Raw genomic sequence first — 19,574 nt, forward strand, 5'->3', positions numbered from 1 at the left:
AGAGAGTCGGGGGAGAGAGAGAGTCGGGGGAGAGAGAGAGTCGGGGGAGAGAGAGAGTCGGGGGAGAGAGAGAGTCGGGGGAGAGAGAGAGTCGGGGGAGAGAGAGAGTCGGGGGAGAGAGAGAGTCGGGGGAGAGAGAGAGTCGGGGGAGAGAGAGAGTCGGGGGAGAGAGAGAGTCGGGGGAGAGAGAGAGTCGGGGGAGAGAGAGAGTCGGGGGAGAGAGAGAGTGGGGGGAGAGAGAGAGTCGGGGGAGAGAGAGAGTCGGGGGAGAGAGAGAGTCGGGGGAGAGAGAGAGTCGGGAGAGAGAGTCGGGGGAGAGAGAGAGTCGGGGGAGAGAGAGAGTGGGGGGAGAGAGAGAGTGGGGGGAGAGAGAGAGTGGGGGAGAGAGAGAGTGGGGAGAGAGAGAGTGGGGGGAGAGAGAGAGTGGGGGGAGAGAGAGAGTGGGGGGAGAGAGAGAGTGGGGGGAGAGAGAATCAGAGGTCAGTACAATCGGGGTGATGTGATTAAAAGTGCCACGCGGGAGAGTCTTGGAACCTCTCATCATTCGGACACTTGCCCCAAATGACCGCTGTGGGTACAGATACCCCCCCTCTTCACCTCCCATCCCCCCTCCCTCCCTCCCTATCTCACCTTCCCTTATCTCAGGGTGGCACAGTGGGTTAGCGCCGCTGCCTCACCGCGCCAGGGACCCGGGTTCGATTCCCGGCCTCGGGTCACCGTCTGTGCGGAGTCTCCACGTTCTCCCCTTAGTGTCGCTGGTTGGGTGAATTCGCAGGATTAGTGTGTGGGGGTTACAGCGGGGAGCCTGGATAAGATGCTCCCACAGAGAGCCGGCATGGACGCACAGGGCCGAATGGCCTCCTTCTGCGCGGTAGGGATTCTGTGATTCCCATCCCCTACCCTCCTCCTCGCCTCTCCCCCCGGGGATGCTGTGTCTGAAACTGCAGGCCCCCTGCCCTGCCCCCTGCCCGCCCCTCACCCTGGGTCTCTTTGGGCGAGGACGGGGGGGGGGGGGGCGAGGAATGGCGCCGGGGGTGATGGGGAGGGATTAGTGATTGAAGGGAACCCCCCCCTTGTCCACGTACCTCACACTCGTTACAATAATACGCTGGCTCCTCCTTCACCCGACTCTGAAAGATGATCTTCTTGCCGCTGTTCGTCAGCGAGTCCCGTAGCAGCTGGCATTGCTTCAGTGAGGTCATCAGGCAGTACCTGGAAGAGAGGTCAGAGGTCAAAGGTGAGAGAGAGCCCAGCTCCTGATCTCCCCACCCCACCAACCTCGTGGCCCCAGGACTTGACCACAGGACCGGGGCCCAGTGATAAAACACCCAACTCAACGGGGTCAATTTTATCGTCCCACGGGAATCGGGGCGGACCATGCAGTGGTGAACCAGCGCGGTGACAATAATCTCTACCTCAATGTCAACAAAACGAAGGAGATTGTCATCGGCTTCAGGAAGCGTAAAGGAGAACATGCCCCTGTCTACATCAATGGGGATGAAGTAGAAATGGTCGAGAGCTTCAAGTTTTTAGGTGTCCAGATCACCAACAACCTGTCCTGGTCCCCCCCATGCCGACACTATAGTTAAGAAAGCCCCACCTACTTTCTCAGAAGACTAAGGAAATTTGGCATGTCCGCTACGACTCTCACCAACTTTTACAGATTCCCCATAGAAAGCGTTCTTTCTGGTCGTATCACAGCTTGGTCTGGGGCTCCTGCTCTGCCCAAGACCGCAAGGAACTACAAAAGGTTGTGAATGTAGCCCAATCCATCACTCAAACCAGCCTCCCATCCATTGACTCTGTCTACACTTCCCGCTGCCTCGGGGAAAAGCAGCCGGCATAATCAAGGACCCCACGCATCCCGGACATTCTCTCTTCCACCTTCTTCCGTCGGGAAAAAGATACAAAAGTCTGAGGTCACGTTCCGACCGACTCAGGAACAGCTTCTTCCCTGCTGCTGTCAGACTTTTGAATGGACCGACCTCGCATTAAGTTGATCTTTCTCTACACCCTAGCTATGACTGTAACACTACATTCTGCACCCTCTCCTTTCCTTCTCTATGAACGGTATGCTTTGTCTGTACAGCGCGCAAGAAACAATACTTTTCACTGTATCCCAATACATGTAACAATAATAAATCAAATCAAAGAACAAAGAACAATACAGCACAGAAACAGGCCCTTCGGCCCACCAGGCTTGTACCTATCACGTTGAATTGGAGCTGGCGGGGGAGAGGGGAGGGCGGGGAGGGGTAGTGGGGGGGGTGGGGGGTATGGAAAGGTCCATTGACCTTGGGTGGGATTTTTCAGTTTCGGGGCGAGCACAGCTGGAAAATCCCACCCCACATCTCCCAGACCACTTTCCAAAAGTGTTGTCACGGCAACCACAACTCCCAGGGGAAAAGTGAGGATCTAAACACTTCGACACACACACAGAAACAGAGAAAGATAGGATTCCAGAAAAAACAACAACTCCACAACATCATTATCCAGTGAACAGAACAGAGAAAGGATTGACCGGGACGGAGCTTAGAGAGAAGGAGCGTCACACAGAGCAGAGGAGGGATGGAGTGGGGGAAAGAGAGAGAGGAGGACGGAGTGCGGGGGAGAGAGACACAGAGACAGAGAGAGACTGAGAGAGACTGAGAGACAGAGAGAGAGGGAGAGACAGAGAGAGAGGGAGAGTCAGAGAGAGAGAGAGTCAGAGAGAGAGAGGGAGAGTCAGAGAGAGAGAGGGAGAGTCAGAGAGAGAGGGAGAGTCAGAGAGAGAGAAGGAGAGTCAGAGAGAGAGGGAGAGTCAGAGAGAGAGAGAGAGAGTCAGAGAGAGAGGGAGAGTCAGAGAGAGAGGGAGAGTCAGAGAGAGAGGGAGAGTCAGAGAGAGAGAGGGAGAGTCAGAGAGAGAGTCAGAGAGAGAGAGGGAGAGTCAGAGAGAGGGGGAGAGGCAGAGAGAGACAGGGAGAGGCAGAGAGAGACAGAGAGAGGGAGAGAGAGACAGAGGAAGAGAGAGACAGAGAGAGAGAGAGAGAGAGACAGAGAGAGAGAGCGAGAGAGAGAGAGAGAGCGAGAGAGAGACAGAGAGAGAGACAGAGAGAGAGACAGAGAGAGAGAGGGAGAGTCAGAGAGAGAGGGAGAGTCAGAGAGAGAGGGAGAGTCAGAGAGAGGGGGAGAGTCAGAGAGAGAGGGAGAGGCAGAGAGAGGGGGAGAGGCAGAGAGAGACAGGGAGAGGCAGAGAGAGACAGAGAGAGACAGAGAGAGACAGAGAGAGACAGAGAGAGACAGAGGAAGAGAGAGACAGAGAGAGAGAGAGAGAGAGAGACAGAGAGAGAGAGCGAGAGAGAGACAGAGACAGAGACAGAGAGACGGGGGGGGAGAGAGAGACAGAGAGAGGAAGAGAGAGGAAGAGAGAGGAAGAGAGAGGAAGAGAGAGAGGGAGGCAGAGTGAGGGGGAGATGGAGAGAGAGAGATATGGAGTGTGTGAGAGAGTGGGAGGGGACGCGAGGGTTTTGAGGGGCTTGTGGAGGGGGGAGGGAGACGTCGCTTACTTGATCATTCTGTACAAGTCGGGATCCGTGACTTTAACAGTGCGAGCCGCGTTCCACGTCACGTGGATCATGGGAACGATCGACTTAACATTTTTCACTTTGTTCCACTCATAGCGTTCCAGAGCCAGTTGGTATTGATACGCTGCAGGGGGACAGAGAGAGAGAGGGGGGGTGAGGGTCGGCACACACACCACCCTTCACACACTCACACTCACACTCACACTCTCACACACACACACCACCCTTCACACACACTCACACTCACTGGCTTCTACATCACTGGGAGATCCCTCCCCCCGCCCTGTGGACAGCTGACCTGTTGCGTGTTTGGGGGAATGATTAGGAAGGATACATTCTCCCCCCGACACTGAGCATCCAGTCTCAGCCAGATTAATGTGAGTTAACACAGCACAGACTGGGAAACAACAGCACGTCACTGACAGGAGTGAGACATAGGCGAATGAGGCAGCACGGGGGTGGGTGAAACTCATGGATAATCAACACCCACCCCCCCCCACTCAACTATTCCCATTTATGAATGACCGCACTGTCCCCATCAAACACTCCCAGGACAGGTACAGCACGGGGTTAGATACAGAGTAAAGCTCCCTCTACACTGTCCCCCATCAAACACTCCCAGGACAGGTACAGCACGGGGTTAGATACAGAGTAAAGCTCCCTCTACACTGTCCCCCATCAAACACTCCCAGGACAGGTACAGCACGGGGTTAGATACAGAGTAAAGCTCCCTCTACACTGTCCCCCATCAAACACTCCCAGGACAGGTACAGCACGGGGTTAGATACAGAGTAAAGCTCCCTCTGCACTGTCCCCATCAAACACTCCCAGGACAGGTACAGCACGGGGTTAGATACAGAGTAAAGCTCCCTCTACACTGTCCCCATCAAACACTCCCAGGACAGGTACAGCACGGGGTTAGATACAGAGTAAAGCTCCCTCTACACTGTCCCTATCAAACACTCCCAGGACAGGTACAGCACGGGGTTAGATACAGAGTAAAGCTCCCTCTACACTGTCCCCATCAAACACTCCCAGGACAGGTACAGCACGGGGTTAGATACAGAGTAAAGCTCCCTCTACACTGTCCCCCATCAAACACTCCCAGGACAGGGACAGCACGGGGTTAGATACAGAGTAAAGCTCCCTCGACACTGTCCCCATCAAACACTCACAGGACAGGTACAGCACGGGGTTAGATACAGAGTAAAGCTCCCTCTACACTGTCCCCATCAAACACTCCCAGGACAGGTACAGCACGGGGTTAGATACAGAGTAAAGCTCCCTCTACACTGTCCCCCATCAAACACTCCCAGGACAGGTACAGCACGGGGTTAGATACAGAGTAAAGCTCCCTCTACACTGTCCCCATCAAACACTCCCAGGACAGGTACAGCACGGGGTTAGATACAGAGTAAATCTCCCTCTACACTGTCCCCCATCAAACACTCCCAGGACAGGTACAGCACGGGGTTAGATACAGAGTAAAGATCCCTCTATACAGTCCCCATCAAACACTCCCAGGACAGGTACAGCACGGGGTTAGATACAGAGTAAAGCTCCCTCTACATCTGTCCCCATCAAACACTCCCAGGACAGGTACAGCACGGGGTTAGATACAGGGTAAAGCTCCTTCTACACTGACCCCCATCAAACACTCCCAGGACAGGTACAGCACGGGGTTAGATACAGAGTAAAGCTCCCTCTACACTGTCCCCCATCAAACACTCCCAGGACAGGTACAGCACGGGGTTAGATACAGAGTAAAGCTCCCTCTACACTGTCCCCCATCAAACACTCCCAGGACAGGTACAGCATGGGGTTAGATACAGAGTAAAGCTCCCTCTACACTGTCCCCCCATCAAACACTCCCAGGACAGGTACAGCACAGTGTTAGATACAGAGTAAAGCTCCCTCTACACTGTCCCCATCAAACACTCCCAGGGCAGGTACAGCACGGGGTTAGATACAGAGTAAAGCTCCCTCTACACTGTCCCCCATCAAACACTCCCAGGACAGGAACAGCACGGGGTTAGATACAGAGTAAAGCTCCCTCTACACTGTCCCCCATCAAACACTCCCAGGACAGGTACAGCATGGGGTTAGATACAGAGTAAAGCTCCCTCTACACTGTCCCCCATCAAACACTCCCAGGACAGGAACAGCACGGGGTTCGATAAAGAGTAAAGCTCCCTCTACACTGTCCCCCATCAAACACTCCCAGGACAGGTACAGCACGGGGTTAGATACAGAGTAAAGCTCCCTCTACACTGTCCCCATCAACCCCCCCCAGGACAGGTACAGCACAGGGTTAGATACAGAGTAAAGCTCCCTCTACACTGTCCCCCATCAAACACTCCCAGGACAGGTACAGCACGGGGTTAGATACAGAGTAAATCTCCCTCTACACTGTCCCCCATCAAACACTCCCAGGACAGGTACAGCACGGGGTTAGATACAGAGTAAAGATCCCTCTATACAGTCCCCATCAAACACTCCCAGGACAGGTACAGCACGGGGTTAGATACAGAGTAAAGCTCCCTCTACATCTGTCCCCATCAAACACTCCCAGGACAGGTACAGCACGGGGTTAGATACAGGGTAAAGCTCCTTCTACACTGACCCCCATCAAACACTCCCAGGACAGGTACAGCACGGGGTTAGATACAGAGTAAAGCTCCCTCTACACTGTCCCCCATCAAACACTCCCAGGACAGGTACAGCACGGGGTTAGATACAGAGTAAAGCTCCCTCTACACTGTCCCCCATCAAACACTCCCAGGACAGGTACAGCATGGGGTTAGATACAGAGTAAAGCTCCCTCTACACTGTCCCCCCATCAAACACTCCCAGGACAGGTACAGCACAGTGTTAGATACAGAGTAAAGCTCCCTCTACACTGTCCCCATCAAACACTCCCAGGACAGGTACAGCACGGGGTTAGATACAGAGTAAAGCTCCCTCTACACTGTCCCCATCAAACACTCCCAGGGCAGGTACAGCACGGGGTTAGATACAGAGTAAAGCTCCCTCTACACTGTCCCCCATCAAACACTCCCAGGACAGGTACAGCATGGGGTTAGATACAGAGTAAAGCTCCCTCTACACTGTCCCCATCAAACACTCCCAGGACAGGTACAGCACGGGGTAAGATACAGAGTAAAGCTCCCTCTACACTGTCCCCATCAACCCCCCCCAGGACAGGTACAGCACGGGGTTAGATACAGAGTAAAGCTCCCTCCTTCGTTCCCCGCCGCAGACACTAACCAGTTAAGGGGCCGACATTCCAGGCGATATTATTACACCATCCTGTAGCCTGTACCCAGTGCACAGTCCCGGCATTGATCCACACCAGGTCCCCCGGCCGCTGAATAAATCTGTACACCGGGATCTTAGACGCATACAAATCTTCGAGGACTGGCCACCAGGAACCCGTCAGATAGTCGACTCCGTGGCTGGAGCAGAGGGGAGAACAAGCAACATCCATTTATACCATTCCGCATACTGCAATGCGCTTCACTGACAGAGCGGCACTCCCTCAGCACTGACCCTCCGACAGTGCGGCACTCCCTCAGCACTGACCCTCTGACAGTGCGGCACTCCCTCAGCACTGACCCTCTGACAGTGCGGCACTCCCTCAGCACTGACCCTCTGACAGTGCGGCACTCCCTCAGTACTGACCCTCTGACAGTGCGGCACTCCCTCAGTACTGACCCTCTGACAGTGCGGCACTCCCTCAGCACTGACCCTCTGACAATGCGGCACTCCCTCAGCACTGACCCTCTGACAGTGCAGCACTCCCTCAGCACTGACCCTCTGACAGTGCGGCACTCCCTCAGCACTGACCCTCTGACAGTGCGGCACTCGCTCAGCACTGACCCTCTGACAGTGCGGCACTCCCTCAGCACTGACCCTCTGACAGTGCGACACTCCCTCAGCACTGACCCTCTGACAGTGCGGCACTCCCTCAGTACTGACCCTCTGACAGAGCGGCACTCCCTCAGCACTGACCCTCTGACAGTGCGGCACTCCCTCAGCACTGACCCTCTGACAGTGCGGCACTCCCTCAGCACTGACCCTCTGACAGTGCGGCACTCCCTCAGTACTGACTCTCTGACAGTGCGGCACTCCCTCAGTACTGACCCTCTGACAGTGCGGCACTCCCTCAGCACTGACCCTCTGACAGTGCGGCACTCCCTCAGTACTGACCCTCTGACAGAGCGGCACTCCCTCAGCACTGACCCTCTGACAGTGCGGCACTCCCTCAGCACTGACCCTCTGACAGTGCGGCACTCCCTCATCACTGACCCTCTGACAGTGCGGCACTTTTAGCTGGAAGGTTCGGGATTGGGAAGCTGTGGTTGTTCCCCTGGGAGTGAAGGTGATTGGGGGTGGGTGGGTGACGTGATTGAGGTAGACAAGATTATGACGTGATTGGATAAGGTGGACAAGGAAAGCTATTCCCATTGGCTGACGGTGCACGGACTGGGTGTCACAGCGGTTTGAAGGTTCTGGATAAGAGATAGGGGGCGGTTGGGGTGAGCGAATGAACCAACCCCCCAGCGAGCGGCCATGAGCTGGAACCCGCTGCCCTGTGGAGGTGGAGACAATGAAGGTTTTCAATGGGAAATCGTATGGACGATCGAGAGGAATAGACTCTCAGAGATCCGGGGATAGACCGTGGGGGAAGTGGGACTGACAGGATTGCTCTGCAGAGAGCTAGCATTGACTCAATGGGCTGAAAGGCCTCATTCTGCGGCCCAAGGACTCCAAAGCTCCACCCTCAATGAGGGCGCTGGCCCTTAAGATGTTTCATCGACACGAGAACAGGAGGAGGCCATTCGGCCCTTCAAGCCTGCTCCGCCATTCATTTTGATCATGGCTGATCATCGAATTCTATATCCTGATCCCCCTGTCTCCCATATCATGGAATCACAGAATCCCTACAGTGCAGAAGGCCCATCGAATCTGCACCGTCAACAATCCCACCCAGGCCCTATCCCCCATAACCCCACGCATTAACCTGCCAATCCCCCTGACCTAATTTAGCATGGCCAATCCACCTAACCTCGATCCCTTTAGCCCCAGGAGCGATATCTAATTTCTTCTCGAAATCACACAACGTTTTGACCTCAACTACTTTCTGTGGGAGTGAATTCCACACATTCACCACCCTCTGGGTGAAGAAATTTCTCCTCACCTCAGTTCTAAAAGGTTTACCCCCTTATCCTCAAACTATAACCCCCCTAGTTCTGGACTCCCCCCACCATCGGGAACATTCTTTCTGAATCTACCCTGTCCAACCCTGTTAGAATTTTATAAGTTGCTATGCGATCCCCTCTCACTCTTCTAAACTCCAGTGAATATAATCCTAACCCACTTAGTCTCTCCTCATATGACAGACCTGCCATCCCAGGAATCAGCCTGGTAAACCTTCGCTGTGCTCTCTCTATAGCAAGGACATCCTTCCTCAGATAAGGAGACCAAAACTGCACACAATACTCCAGGTGTGGCCTCACCAACGCCCTGTACAATTGCAGCAAAACATCCCTATAGTTTTATAAGTTGCTATGCGATCCCCCCTCTCACTCTTCCGAACTCCGGAGAATATAATATCCGGTTTCCCGTTGACAGAGCGGGATTCACTCTCACCTGTCACAAAACTCACTGATCATTTCCCAGTAAGCCTCGGGCACGGCAAACCATTCGCAGTCTCCGGGTCCAATGTTGATGTTGACCGAACAGAAATTGTTGTTTTCCTGATGTCCTGTGGGGTGGGGAGAGGGTGGGTGGCGGGAAGACACAGAGTGACACAGATTGAAACAACGTCTAACCGGAACCTTCCATCACCTCCAGCCAATCAAAACTCTAATCTTAATGCAGGAAAGCAATGTGCAGAGCAAGCTCCCAAAACCATGGCGATATACTGTCGTCAAGGAAGCCCCACCAACGCCTCTACTTTCTCAGGAGGCTAAGGAAATTTGGCATGTCAGCTACGACTCTCACCAACTTTTACAGATGCACCATAGAAAGCATTCTTTCTGGTTGTATCACAGCTTGGTCTGGGCTCCTGCTCTGCCCAAGACCGCAAGGAACTACAAAAGGTCGTGAATGTAGCCCAATCCATCACGCAAACCAGCCTCCCATCCATTGACTCTGTCTACACTTCCCGCTGCCTCGGGGAAAAGCAGCCGGCATAATCAAGGACCCCACGCACCCCGGACATTCTCTCTTCCACCTTCTCCCGTCGGGAAAAAGATACAAAAGTCTGAGGTCACGTACCGACCGACTCAAGAACAGCTTCTTCCCTGCTGCCGTCAGACTTTTGAATGGACCTACCTCGTAACAAGTTGATCTTTCTCTACACCCGAGCTATGACTGTAACACTACATTCTGCACTCTCTCCTTTCCTTCTCTATGAACGGTATGCTTTGTCTGTACAGCACACAAGAAACAATACTTTTCACTGTATCCCAATACATGTGACAATAATAAATCAAATCCTTCTCCCCTATGTACTCTATGAACGGTATGCTTTGCCTGTATAGCGCGCAAGAAACAATACTTTTCAGTGTATCCCGATACATGTGACAATAATAAATCAAATCAAAATTGGTTCCCTCCCACACTCCGAAAGACGTGCTGGTTAGGGTGCATTGGCCGTGCTAAATTCTCCCTCAGTGTTACCCGAACAGGCGCCGGAGTGTGGCGACCAGGGGATTTTCACAGTAACTTCATTGCAGTGTTAATGTAAGCCGGCTTGTGACACGAATAAATAAACTTTAAAACTTTAAACTCTCACTGTATGCCAATACAGGTGACAATAATAAATCAAATCGAATCGAATCTTTTCCCCACTCACAGGACCTGCCTGCATCTCTTTGCAGACTCTGTGTTCTCCTCACAACTTCCCTTCCTGCCTTCAGCAGATTTGGCTCCACCACAGTCGCTGGTGCCTTCAGCCGAGTCGTTGATACCGATTGGGAATCGTTGAGGTCCCGACATTGACCCATTTGGCACCAGTTAGAGTTTGCCCGACTCTACTCCCCGTTAATCAAGCCATTCCTCCAACCCAGGCTCAGAACGAGCTCCAATGTTTAAATACTTCCTTCAAGAGATGTGGGCACCGCTGGTCAGGCCCGATTTTACATTGCCCATCACTAACAGGGCGGCACGGTGGCACAGCGGGATGTCGCTGCTGCTTCACAGCGCCAGGGACACGGGTTCGATTCCCGGCTTGGGGGTCACTGTCTGTGTGGAGTCTGCACGTTCTCCCCGTGTCTGCGTGGGTTTCCTCCGGGTGCTCCGGTTTCCTCCCACAGTCCAAAGATGTGCAGGTTACGTGGATTGGCCGTGCTAAATTGCCCCTTAGTGACCAAAGATGTGCGGGTTAGGTGGATTGGCCGTGCTAAATTGCCCCTTAGTGTCTAAAGATGTGCGGGTTAGGTGGATTGGCCATGCTAAATTGCCCCTTAGTGTCTAAAGATGTGCAGGTTAGGTGGATTGGCCGTGCTAAATTGTCCCTTAGTGTCCAAAGATGTGCAGGTTAGGGGGATTGGCCGTGCTAAATTGCCCCTTAGTGTCCAAAGATGTGCAGGTTAGGGGGATTGGCCGTGCTAAATTGCCCCTTAGTGTCTAAAGATGTGTAGGTTAGGTGGATTGGCCGTGCTAAATTGTCCCTTAGTGTCTAAAGATGTGTAGGTTAGGGGGATTGGCCGTGCTAAATTGCCCCTTAGTGTCTAAAGATGTACGGGTTAGGTGGATTGGCCATGCTAAATTGTCCCTTAGTGTCCAAAGATGTGTAGGTTAGGTGGATTGGCCGTGCTAAATTGCCCCTTAGTGTCTAAAGATGTACGGGTTAGGTGGATTGGCCATGCTAAATTGTCCCTTAGTGTCCAAAGATGTGCAGGTTAGGGGGATTGGCCGTGCTAAATTGCCCCTTAGTGTCTAAAGATGTGTAGGTTAGGGGGATTGGCCGTGCTAAATTGCCCCTTAGTGTCTAAAGATGTACGGGTTAGGTGGATTGGCCATGCTAAATTGTCCCTTAGTGTCCAAAGATGTGTAGGTTAGGTGGATTGGCCGTGCTAAATTGCCCCTTAGTGTCCAAAGATGTGCAGGTTAGGGGGATTGGCCGTGCTAAATTGCCCCTTAGTGTCCAAAGATGTGCAGGTTAGGTGGATTGGCCATGCTAAATTGCCCCTTAGTGTCCAAAGATGTGTAGGTTAGGTGGATTGGCAATGCTAAATTGCCCCTTAGTGTCAGACGGACTAGCTAGGGTAAATACGTGGGGTTACGGGGATAGGGGCTGGGTGGGATTGTGGTCAGTTTAAACTCGATGGGCCAAATGGCCTCCTTTTTCCTGTAGGGATTCGATGATAACTGCCCCCTTAAGGGCTCCAATATAAGGGGTTCACACCTTCTATGCTGACACCCTATGCGGCATCTTATCCAATATACATTACGTCTACTGGTTCTCCTTTATCTACCCTGCTTGTTACTTCCTGAATGAACTGGAAGAGATTTGAGTTGGGGGGGGGAAGAGGTCAGGGGGAGGGACTTACCAGGTGTCCGGCTTCCGGGTACTTTCATGTATAACTGCACCGTGTTCATGCCATAGATGGTGTGTCCCACGTGGCTTAGCATGTTCCCATTCGATGAAACACGCATGAAGGCCGGTAGTTTGAGCAACTCCTGTAACTGCGGCTTCCAGCTGGAGAGAGAGAGAGAGAGGGAGAGGGAGAGGGAGAGCAATGCGTCAGTGCCGTCATCACAGAACTTACAATCCCACTCCTGAACTGGGCCACGACAGCAACGTAGAGGGAGCTTTACTCTGTATCTAACCCCGTGCTGTACATGTCCTGGGAGTGTTTGATGGGGGACAGTGCAGAGGGAGCTTTACTCTGTATCTAACCCCGTGCTGTACCTGTCCTGGGAGTGTTTGATGGGGACAGTGTAGAGGGAGCTTTACTCTGTATCTAACCCCGTGCTGTACCTGTCCTGGGAGTGTTTGATGGGGGACAGTGTAGAGGGAGCTTTACTCTGTATCTAACCCCATGCTGTACCTGTCCTGGGAGTGTTTGATGGGGGACAGTGTAGAGGGAGCTTTACTCTGTATCTGAACCCGTGCTGTACCTGTCCTGGGAGTGTTTGATGGGGGACAGTGTAGAGGGAGCTTTACTCTGCATCTAACCCCATGCTGTACCTGTCCTGGGAGTGTTTGATGGGGACAGTGTAGAGGGAGCTTTACTCTGTATCTAACCCCATGCTGTACCTGTCCTGGGAGTTTTTGATGGGGACAGTGTAGAGGGAGCTTTACTCTGTATCTAACCCCGTGTTGTACCTGTCCTGGGAGTGTTTGATGGGGGACAGTGTAGAGGGAGCTTTACTCTGTATCTAACCCCATGCTGTCCCTGTCCTGGGAGTGTTTGATGGGGGACAGTGTAGAGGGAGCTTTACTCTGCATCTAACCCCGTTCTGTACCTGTCCTGGGAGTGTTTAGTGGGGGACAGTGTAGAGGGAGCTTTACTCTGTATCTAACCCCATGCTGTACCTGACCTGGGAGTGTTTGATGGGGACAGTGTAGAGGGAGCTTTACTCTGTATCTAACCCCGTGCTGTCCCTGTCCTGGGAGTGTTTGATGGGGGACAGTGTAGAGGGAGCTTTACTCTGTATCTAACCCCGTGCTGTCCCTGTCCTGGGAGTGTTTGATGGGGGACAGTGTAGAGGGAGCTTTACTCTGTATCTAACCCCGTGCTGTACCTGCCCTGGGAGTGTTTGATGGGGGGACAGTGTAGAGGGAGCTTTACTCTGTATCTAACCCCATGCTGTACCTGTCCTGGGGGTGTTTGATGGGGACAGTGTAGAGGGAGCTTTACTCTGTATCAAACCCCGTGCTGTACCTGTCCTGGGAGTGTTTGATGGGGGACAGTGGATTTTTAACACAACTTGTGTTTGATTCTGTGACCTGCCCCAAGTCACTCTGACAGAATCAGAGTGAGGGCTAGTTTCAGCACCGTTCCTGATCCCAGCCCATCCGTCGCACATCCCACTCCCGGCACACCCCACCCCTGCTCCCGGGGAAATGCTTTGCCGGTCTGTCACTGAGGAAACCAGTACGGAGAGCGGTACATTCTGCCTCTGGCTAATTGACTGGGTGTGGCATCACAATCTGCGTTACCTCCCCCTCCCCACCCCCCTTACAGGTATAGCATGCAGGTGCAGCAGGCGGTAAAGAAGGCAAATGGTATGTTGGCCTTCATTGCGAGAGGTTCCGAGTACAGGAGCAGCGATGTGTTGTTGCAATTATACAGGGCCTTGGTGAGGCCACACCTGGAGTATTGTGTGCAGTTTTGGTCTCCTTTTCTGAGGAAGGATGTTCTTGCTCTGGAGGGAGTGCAGCGAAGGTTTACCAGGCTGATTCCGGGGATGGCGGGACTGATGTGTGAGGAGAGATTGACCAGGTTAGGATTGTTTTCACTGGAGTTCAGACGAATGAGGGGGAATCTCATAGAGACTTATAAAATTCTAACAGGACTAGACAGGGTAGATGCAGGGAGGATGTTCCCGATGGTGGGGGGAGTCCAGAACCAGGGGTCACAGTCTGAGGATTCGGGGGAGACCATTTAGGACGGAGATGAGGAGACATTTCTTCACCCGGTGAGCCTGTGGAATTCATTCCCACAGGAAGTAGTTGATGCCAAAACATTGAATGTATTCAAGAGGCGGCTGGATATAGCACTTGGGGCGAATGGGATCAAAGGTTATGGGGGGAAAGCAGGATTAGGCTATTGAGTTGGATGATCAGCCATGATGGTGATGAATGGGGCAGCAGGCTGGAAGGGCCGAATGGCCTCCTCCTATCTTTCTCTGATCTCACACTCAGACCCGACACACCGTGGGGATCGGAGCTGTTGGGGGTTTCACTCACAGTTTGGGGTCGGAGAGATCGATGTTGGTTCCAAACTTGATCACCTTGAGTGGTATCTTCTGTCCGTTCCTGGTAAGGAGAGACAGAGAGAGAGAGATGGATAAAGCCCCGTTTTACTGTTCCCTCCCCCAGCTAAAGCCCCCTCCCCCAGTCAAAGCCCCCTCCCCCAGCCCCGCCGGGCCCAGTCAAAGCCCCCTCCCCCAGTCAAAGCCCCCTCCCCCAGCCCCGCCGGGCCCAGTCAAAGCCTCCTCCCCCAGCCCCGCCGGGCCCAGTCAAAGCCTCCTCCCCCAGCCCCGCCGGGCCCAGTCAAAGCCCCCTCCCCCAGTCAAAGCCCCCTCCCCCAGCCCCGCCGGGCCCAGTCAAAGCCCCCTCCCCCAGCCCCGCCGGGCCCAGTCAAAGCCCCCTCCCCCAGTCAAAGCCCCCTCCCCCAGCCCCGCCGGGCCCAGTCAAAGCCCCCTCCCCCAGCCCCGCCGGGCCCAGTCAAAGCCTCCTCCCCCAGCCCCGCCGGGCCCAGTCAAAGCCCCCTCCCCCAGTCAAAGCCCCCTCCCCCAGCCCCGCCGAGCCCAGTCAAAGCCTCCTCCCCCAGCCCCGCCGGGCCCAGTCAAAGCCCCCTCCCCCAGCCCCGCCGGGCACAGTCAAAGCCCCCTCCCCAGCCCCGCCGGGCACAGTGAGCTGTCCGCCCCGGGGTCCGTACATACCTGTTAACTGTCTCGGGGATTTCCACAGGTGTCTCCGCCTCTGCTTCCTCCTCGTCACTCTCCTTATCTTCCTGTCAGCAAACAGCAAAAAACAGCCGTCAACACTCTGCCCCTCTCCAATACAGGCCTTTCGAGCCTCTCCCCCCATTCCCATCGCTCCCCCATTGGCGGCCGTGCCTTCAGCTGCCTCAGCTCTGGAATTCCCTCCGTGGACCTCTCCACATCTCCTCTCCTTCTCTCTCCCTTTCGCTTGCTCGCTCTTTCTCTCTCCCTCTCTCTCTCTCCCTTGCTCTCTCTCTGTCTCTCCCTCTCGCTCTCTTTCCCTCCCTCTCTCTCTCTGTCTCTCACTCTCGCTCTCTGTGCCTCTCGCTCTCTCTCTCTCTCTTTCTCTCCCTCTCGCTCTCTCCCTCTTTCTGTCCCTCTCGCTCTCTCTCCCTCTCTGTCCCTCTCGCTCTCTCTCCCTCTCTTTCTCCCCCTCTCGCTCTCACTCGCTCTCTCTTCGTTTGATGGGGACAGTCAGGAGCGAACCCCACATTCTCCCCACTCCCCATGGGAGCGAGTCCCACATTCTCCCCACTCCCCATGGGAGCAAGTCCCACATTCTCCCCACTCCCCATGGGAGCGAGTCGCACACTCTCCCTACTCCCCATGGGAGCGAGTCCCACATTCTCCCCACTCCTCCGTAGGAGAGAGTCCCACATTCTCCCCGACTCCCCATGGGAGCGAGTCCCACATTCTCCCCCACTCCCTGTGGGAGCGAGTCGCACACTCTCCCTACTCCCCATGGGAGAGAGTCCCACATTCTCCCCCACTCCCCGTGGGAGCGAGTCCCACATTCTCCCCCACTCCCCGTGGGAGCGAGTCCCACATTCTCCCCACTCCCCGTGGGAGCGAGTCCCACATTCTCCCCCACTCCCCGTGGGAGCGAGTCCCACATTCTCCCCCACTCCCTGTGGGATTGAGTCCCACATTCTCCCCACTCCCCCGTGGGAACGTGTCCCACATTCTCCCCCACTCCCCGTGGGAACGTGTCCCACATTCTCCCCCACTCCCCGTGGGAGTGAGTCCCACATTCTCCCCCACTCCCCGTGGGAGCGAGTCCCACATTCTCCCCCACTCCCCGTGGGAGCGAGTCCCACATTCTCCCCACTCCCCGTGGGAGCGAGTCCCACATTCTCCCCCACTCCCCGTGGGAGCGAGTCCCATATTCTCCCCCACTCCCCATGGGAGCGAGTCCCACATTCTCCCCCACTCCCCGTGGGAGCGAGTCCCACATTCTCCCCACTCCCCATGGGCGCGAGTCCCACATTCTCCCCCACTCCCCGTGGGAGCGAGTCCCACATTCTCCCCACTCCCCATGGGTGTGAGTCCCACATTCTCCCCGACTCCCCGTGGGAGCGAGTCCCACATTCTCCTCGCTCTCTGGGTAAAGAAGTTTCTCCTGATTTCCTCCATCATATTTATCCGCGATTATCGGATATCGATGGCCCCAGGTTCTGGTCTCCCCCACAAGTGGAAACACCTTCTCTACATCGACCCTCTCGAAACCCCTTCAGAATTTTAACTACCTCGATCGGGTCACTCCCTCAGCCTTCTCTTTCCTGGAGACAAGAGCCCCGTTTGATCAGTCTTTCTGGATAAGTTCATAAGGTTAGGAGCAGAATTAGGCCATTCGGCCCTTCGAGCCTGCTCCCCCATTCATCACCATCATGGCTGATCATCCAACTCAATAGCCTAATCCTGCTTTCCCCCCATAACCTTTGATCCCATTCACCCCAAGTGCTATATCCAGCCGCCTCTTGAATACATTCAATGTTTTGGCATCAACTACTTCCTGTGGGAATGAATTCCACAGGTTCACCACTCTTTGGGTGAAGAAATGTCTCCTCACCTCCGTCCTAAATGGTCTACCCCGAATCCTCAGACTGTGACCCCTGGTTCTGGACTCCCCCCACCATCGGGAACATCCTCCCTGCATCTACCCTGTCTAGTCCTGTTAGAATTTTATAAGTCTCTATGAGATCCTCCCCCTCATTCATCTGAACTCCAGCAAGAACAATCCTAACCGAGTCAATCTCTCCTCATACATCAGTCCCGCCATCCCCGGAATCAGCCTGGTAAACCTTCGCTGCACTCCCTCCAGAGCAAGAACACTGACTACAGGAGTTGGGACGTCTTGTTGAAGTTGTACAAGACATTGGTAAGGCCACACTTGGAATACTGTGTGCAATTCTGGTCACCCTATTATAGAAAGGATATTATTAAACTAGAAAGAGGGCAGAAAAGATTTACTAGGGTGCTACCGGGACTTGATGGATTGAGTTATAAGGAGAGGCTGGATGGACTGGGACTTTTTTCTCTGGAGCGTAGGAGGCTGAGGGGTGACCTTATAGAGGTCTATAAAATAATGAGGGGCACAGATCAGCTAGATAGTCAATATCTTTTCCCAAAGGTAGGGGAGTCTAAAACTAGAGGGTTTACGGTGAGAGGAGAGAGATACAAAAGTGTCCAGAGGGGCAATTTTTTCACACAGAGGGTGGCGAGTGTCTGGAACGAGCTGCCAGAGGTAGTAGTAGAGGCGGGTACAATTTTGTCTTTTAAAAAGCATTTGGACAGTTACATGGGTACGATGGGTATAGAGGGATATGGGCCAAATGCGGGCAATTGGGACTGGCTTAGGGGTTTTAAACATGGACAAGTTGGGCCGAAGGGCCTGTTTCCATGCTGTAAACCTCGATCGCGCTATCCTTCCTCAGAAAAGGAGACTAAATTTATCTTCTTGTGTATCTCCCCTCGTTCTTCTAAATTCATAACCTCCCCGTTCTGGAAGCTTCCGCGCAAATTGTGACATCGAAGAGGCTGGTCGGATCTTGTCCTTTGCCCTGACCCTTGACCTGGGTTGGGGGGGGGGAAGGGGTCAGAGGTTGGAGATGGAGGGCCGGGGGGGGCTAACCTGCAAGGACTCCTGGAAGGATGAGGCCTGGTACTGGGCGTACTTGGCGATAGTGGTGTGGGAGCGACTGCTCTCACAGGGCCAGGTCTGACTGCCCACCGAGGGGTCCCAGTTCTCGTCCGAGGGCTGCTGAAGCTGCGTGCGGACCTCCACGCTGTGTTCACCGTTGGCCTCCACCAGAGTCTTTGTTGAGAACAGGCCCAGGTCTGCCGGCCGGAGAGAACGGGACAAAAACAAAAAAAAGAGCCATTTGTAACCGATCTGGAAAGCTGACCACCCGAAACCCCATCCCCACACAGCAGTATTACCCCAAGAGTGCCCTCCCTAGCCTTGTCAGTCCCCCTTTTACAACACCGTCAACCCACAATCTCTGAAACCCAACCCCCCCGCACCCCTTCCAAGTCCGTCCAGCTCCCCCTCCGTGTGTTGGCACTGCTGCCTCACAGCGCCAGGGACCCGGGTTCAATTCCGGCCTCGGGTCACTGTCTGTGCGGAGTCTGCATGTTCTCCCCGTGTCTGCGTGGGTTTAAAGAACATAAGAACTAGGAGCGGGAGTGGGCCATCTGGCCCCTCGGGCCTGCCCCGCCATTCAATAAGATCATGGCTGATCTTTTTGTGGACTCAGCTCCACTTACCCGCCCGCTCACCATAACCCTTAATTCCTTCACTGTTCAAAAATCTATCTATCCTCCGGGTTTCCTCCGGGTGTTCCGGTTTCCTCCCACACTCCAAAGATGTGCGGATTAGGTTGATTGGCCGTGCTAAATTGCCCCTTATTGTTCAAAGATGGGCAGGTTCATAGAAATCACAGAAACCCTACAGCACAGAAAGAGGCCATTCGGCCCATCGAGTCTGCACCGACCACAATCCCACCCAGACCCTACCCCCATATCCCTACATATTTTACCCACTAATCCCTCTAATCTACGCATCCCAGGACACTAAGGGGCAATTTTAGCACGGCCAATCAACCTAACCCGCACATCTTTGGACTGTGGGAGGAAACCGGAGCACCCGGAGGAGACCCACGCAGACACGGGGAGAATGTGCAAACTCCACACAGTGACCCGAGCCGGGAATCGAACCCGGGTCCCTGGCGCTGTGAGGCAGCAGTGCTAACCACTGTGCTACCGTACTATCACTTGTATTAATTCACAGGGATGTGGGCCTTGCTGGCTGGGCCCAGCATTTCCTGCCCATCCCTAATTGCCCCTTGAGATGGTGGAGGAGCCGCCATCTTGGACCCGCTGCAGTCCCCGTGTGGTGTAGGTGCACCCACAGCGCTGTTAGGGATGGAGTTCTGGGATTTTGACCCCAGCCACAGAGAAGGAACGGCCGATATATTTCCCAGTCGGGATGGTGAGTGGCTCGGAGGGGAGCCTCCAGGTGGCGGCGTTCCCAGGTATCTGCCGATTGTAGTCGGGACAGACTTG

At 54.3% G+C, this 19,574-nt stretch overlaps 1 protein-coding gene across 1 annotated transcript in view; it reads right to left on the bottom strand.

Moving 5' to 3' along the window:
* Positions 1 to 1,085: 1,085 nt before the first annotated feature.
* Positions 1,086 to 19,574, bottom strand: part of LOC144490896 (lysine-specific demethylase 6B-like) — a gene marked incomplete at both ends in the record, with an annotated part of 20,432 nt that continues 1,943 nt past the window's right edge. Inside the window, 8 exons of the mRNA XM_078208582.1 lie at positions 1,086 to 1,212; positions 3,546 to 3,687; positions 6,831 to 7,018; positions 9,216 to 9,330; positions 12,125 to 12,273; positions 14,491 to 14,559; positions 15,189 to 15,259; positions 18,142 to 18,347. Coding sequence (XP_078064708.1) covers positions 1,086 to 1,212; positions 3,546 to 3,687; positions 6,831 to 7,018; positions 9,216 to 9,330; positions 12,125 to 12,273; positions 14,491 to 14,559; positions 15,189 to 15,259; positions 18,142 to 18,347 — 1,067 coding nt within the window. The remainder of the gene's footprint in view (positions 1,213 to 3,545; positions 3,688 to 6,830; positions 7,019 to 9,215; positions 9,331 to 12,124; positions 12,274 to 14,490; positions 14,560 to 15,188; positions 15,260 to 18,141; positions 18,348 to 19,574) is intronic.

The sequence above is a fragment of the Mustelus asterias genome, unplaced genomic scaffold (assembly GCF_964213995.1).
Source record: "Mustelus asterias unplaced genomic scaffold, sMusAst1.hap1.1 HAP1_SCAFFOLD_3989, whole genome shotgun sequence".
Lineage (NCBI taxonomy): Eukaryota > Metazoa > Chordata > Chondrichthyes > Carcharhiniformes > Triakidae > Mustelus > Mustelus asterias.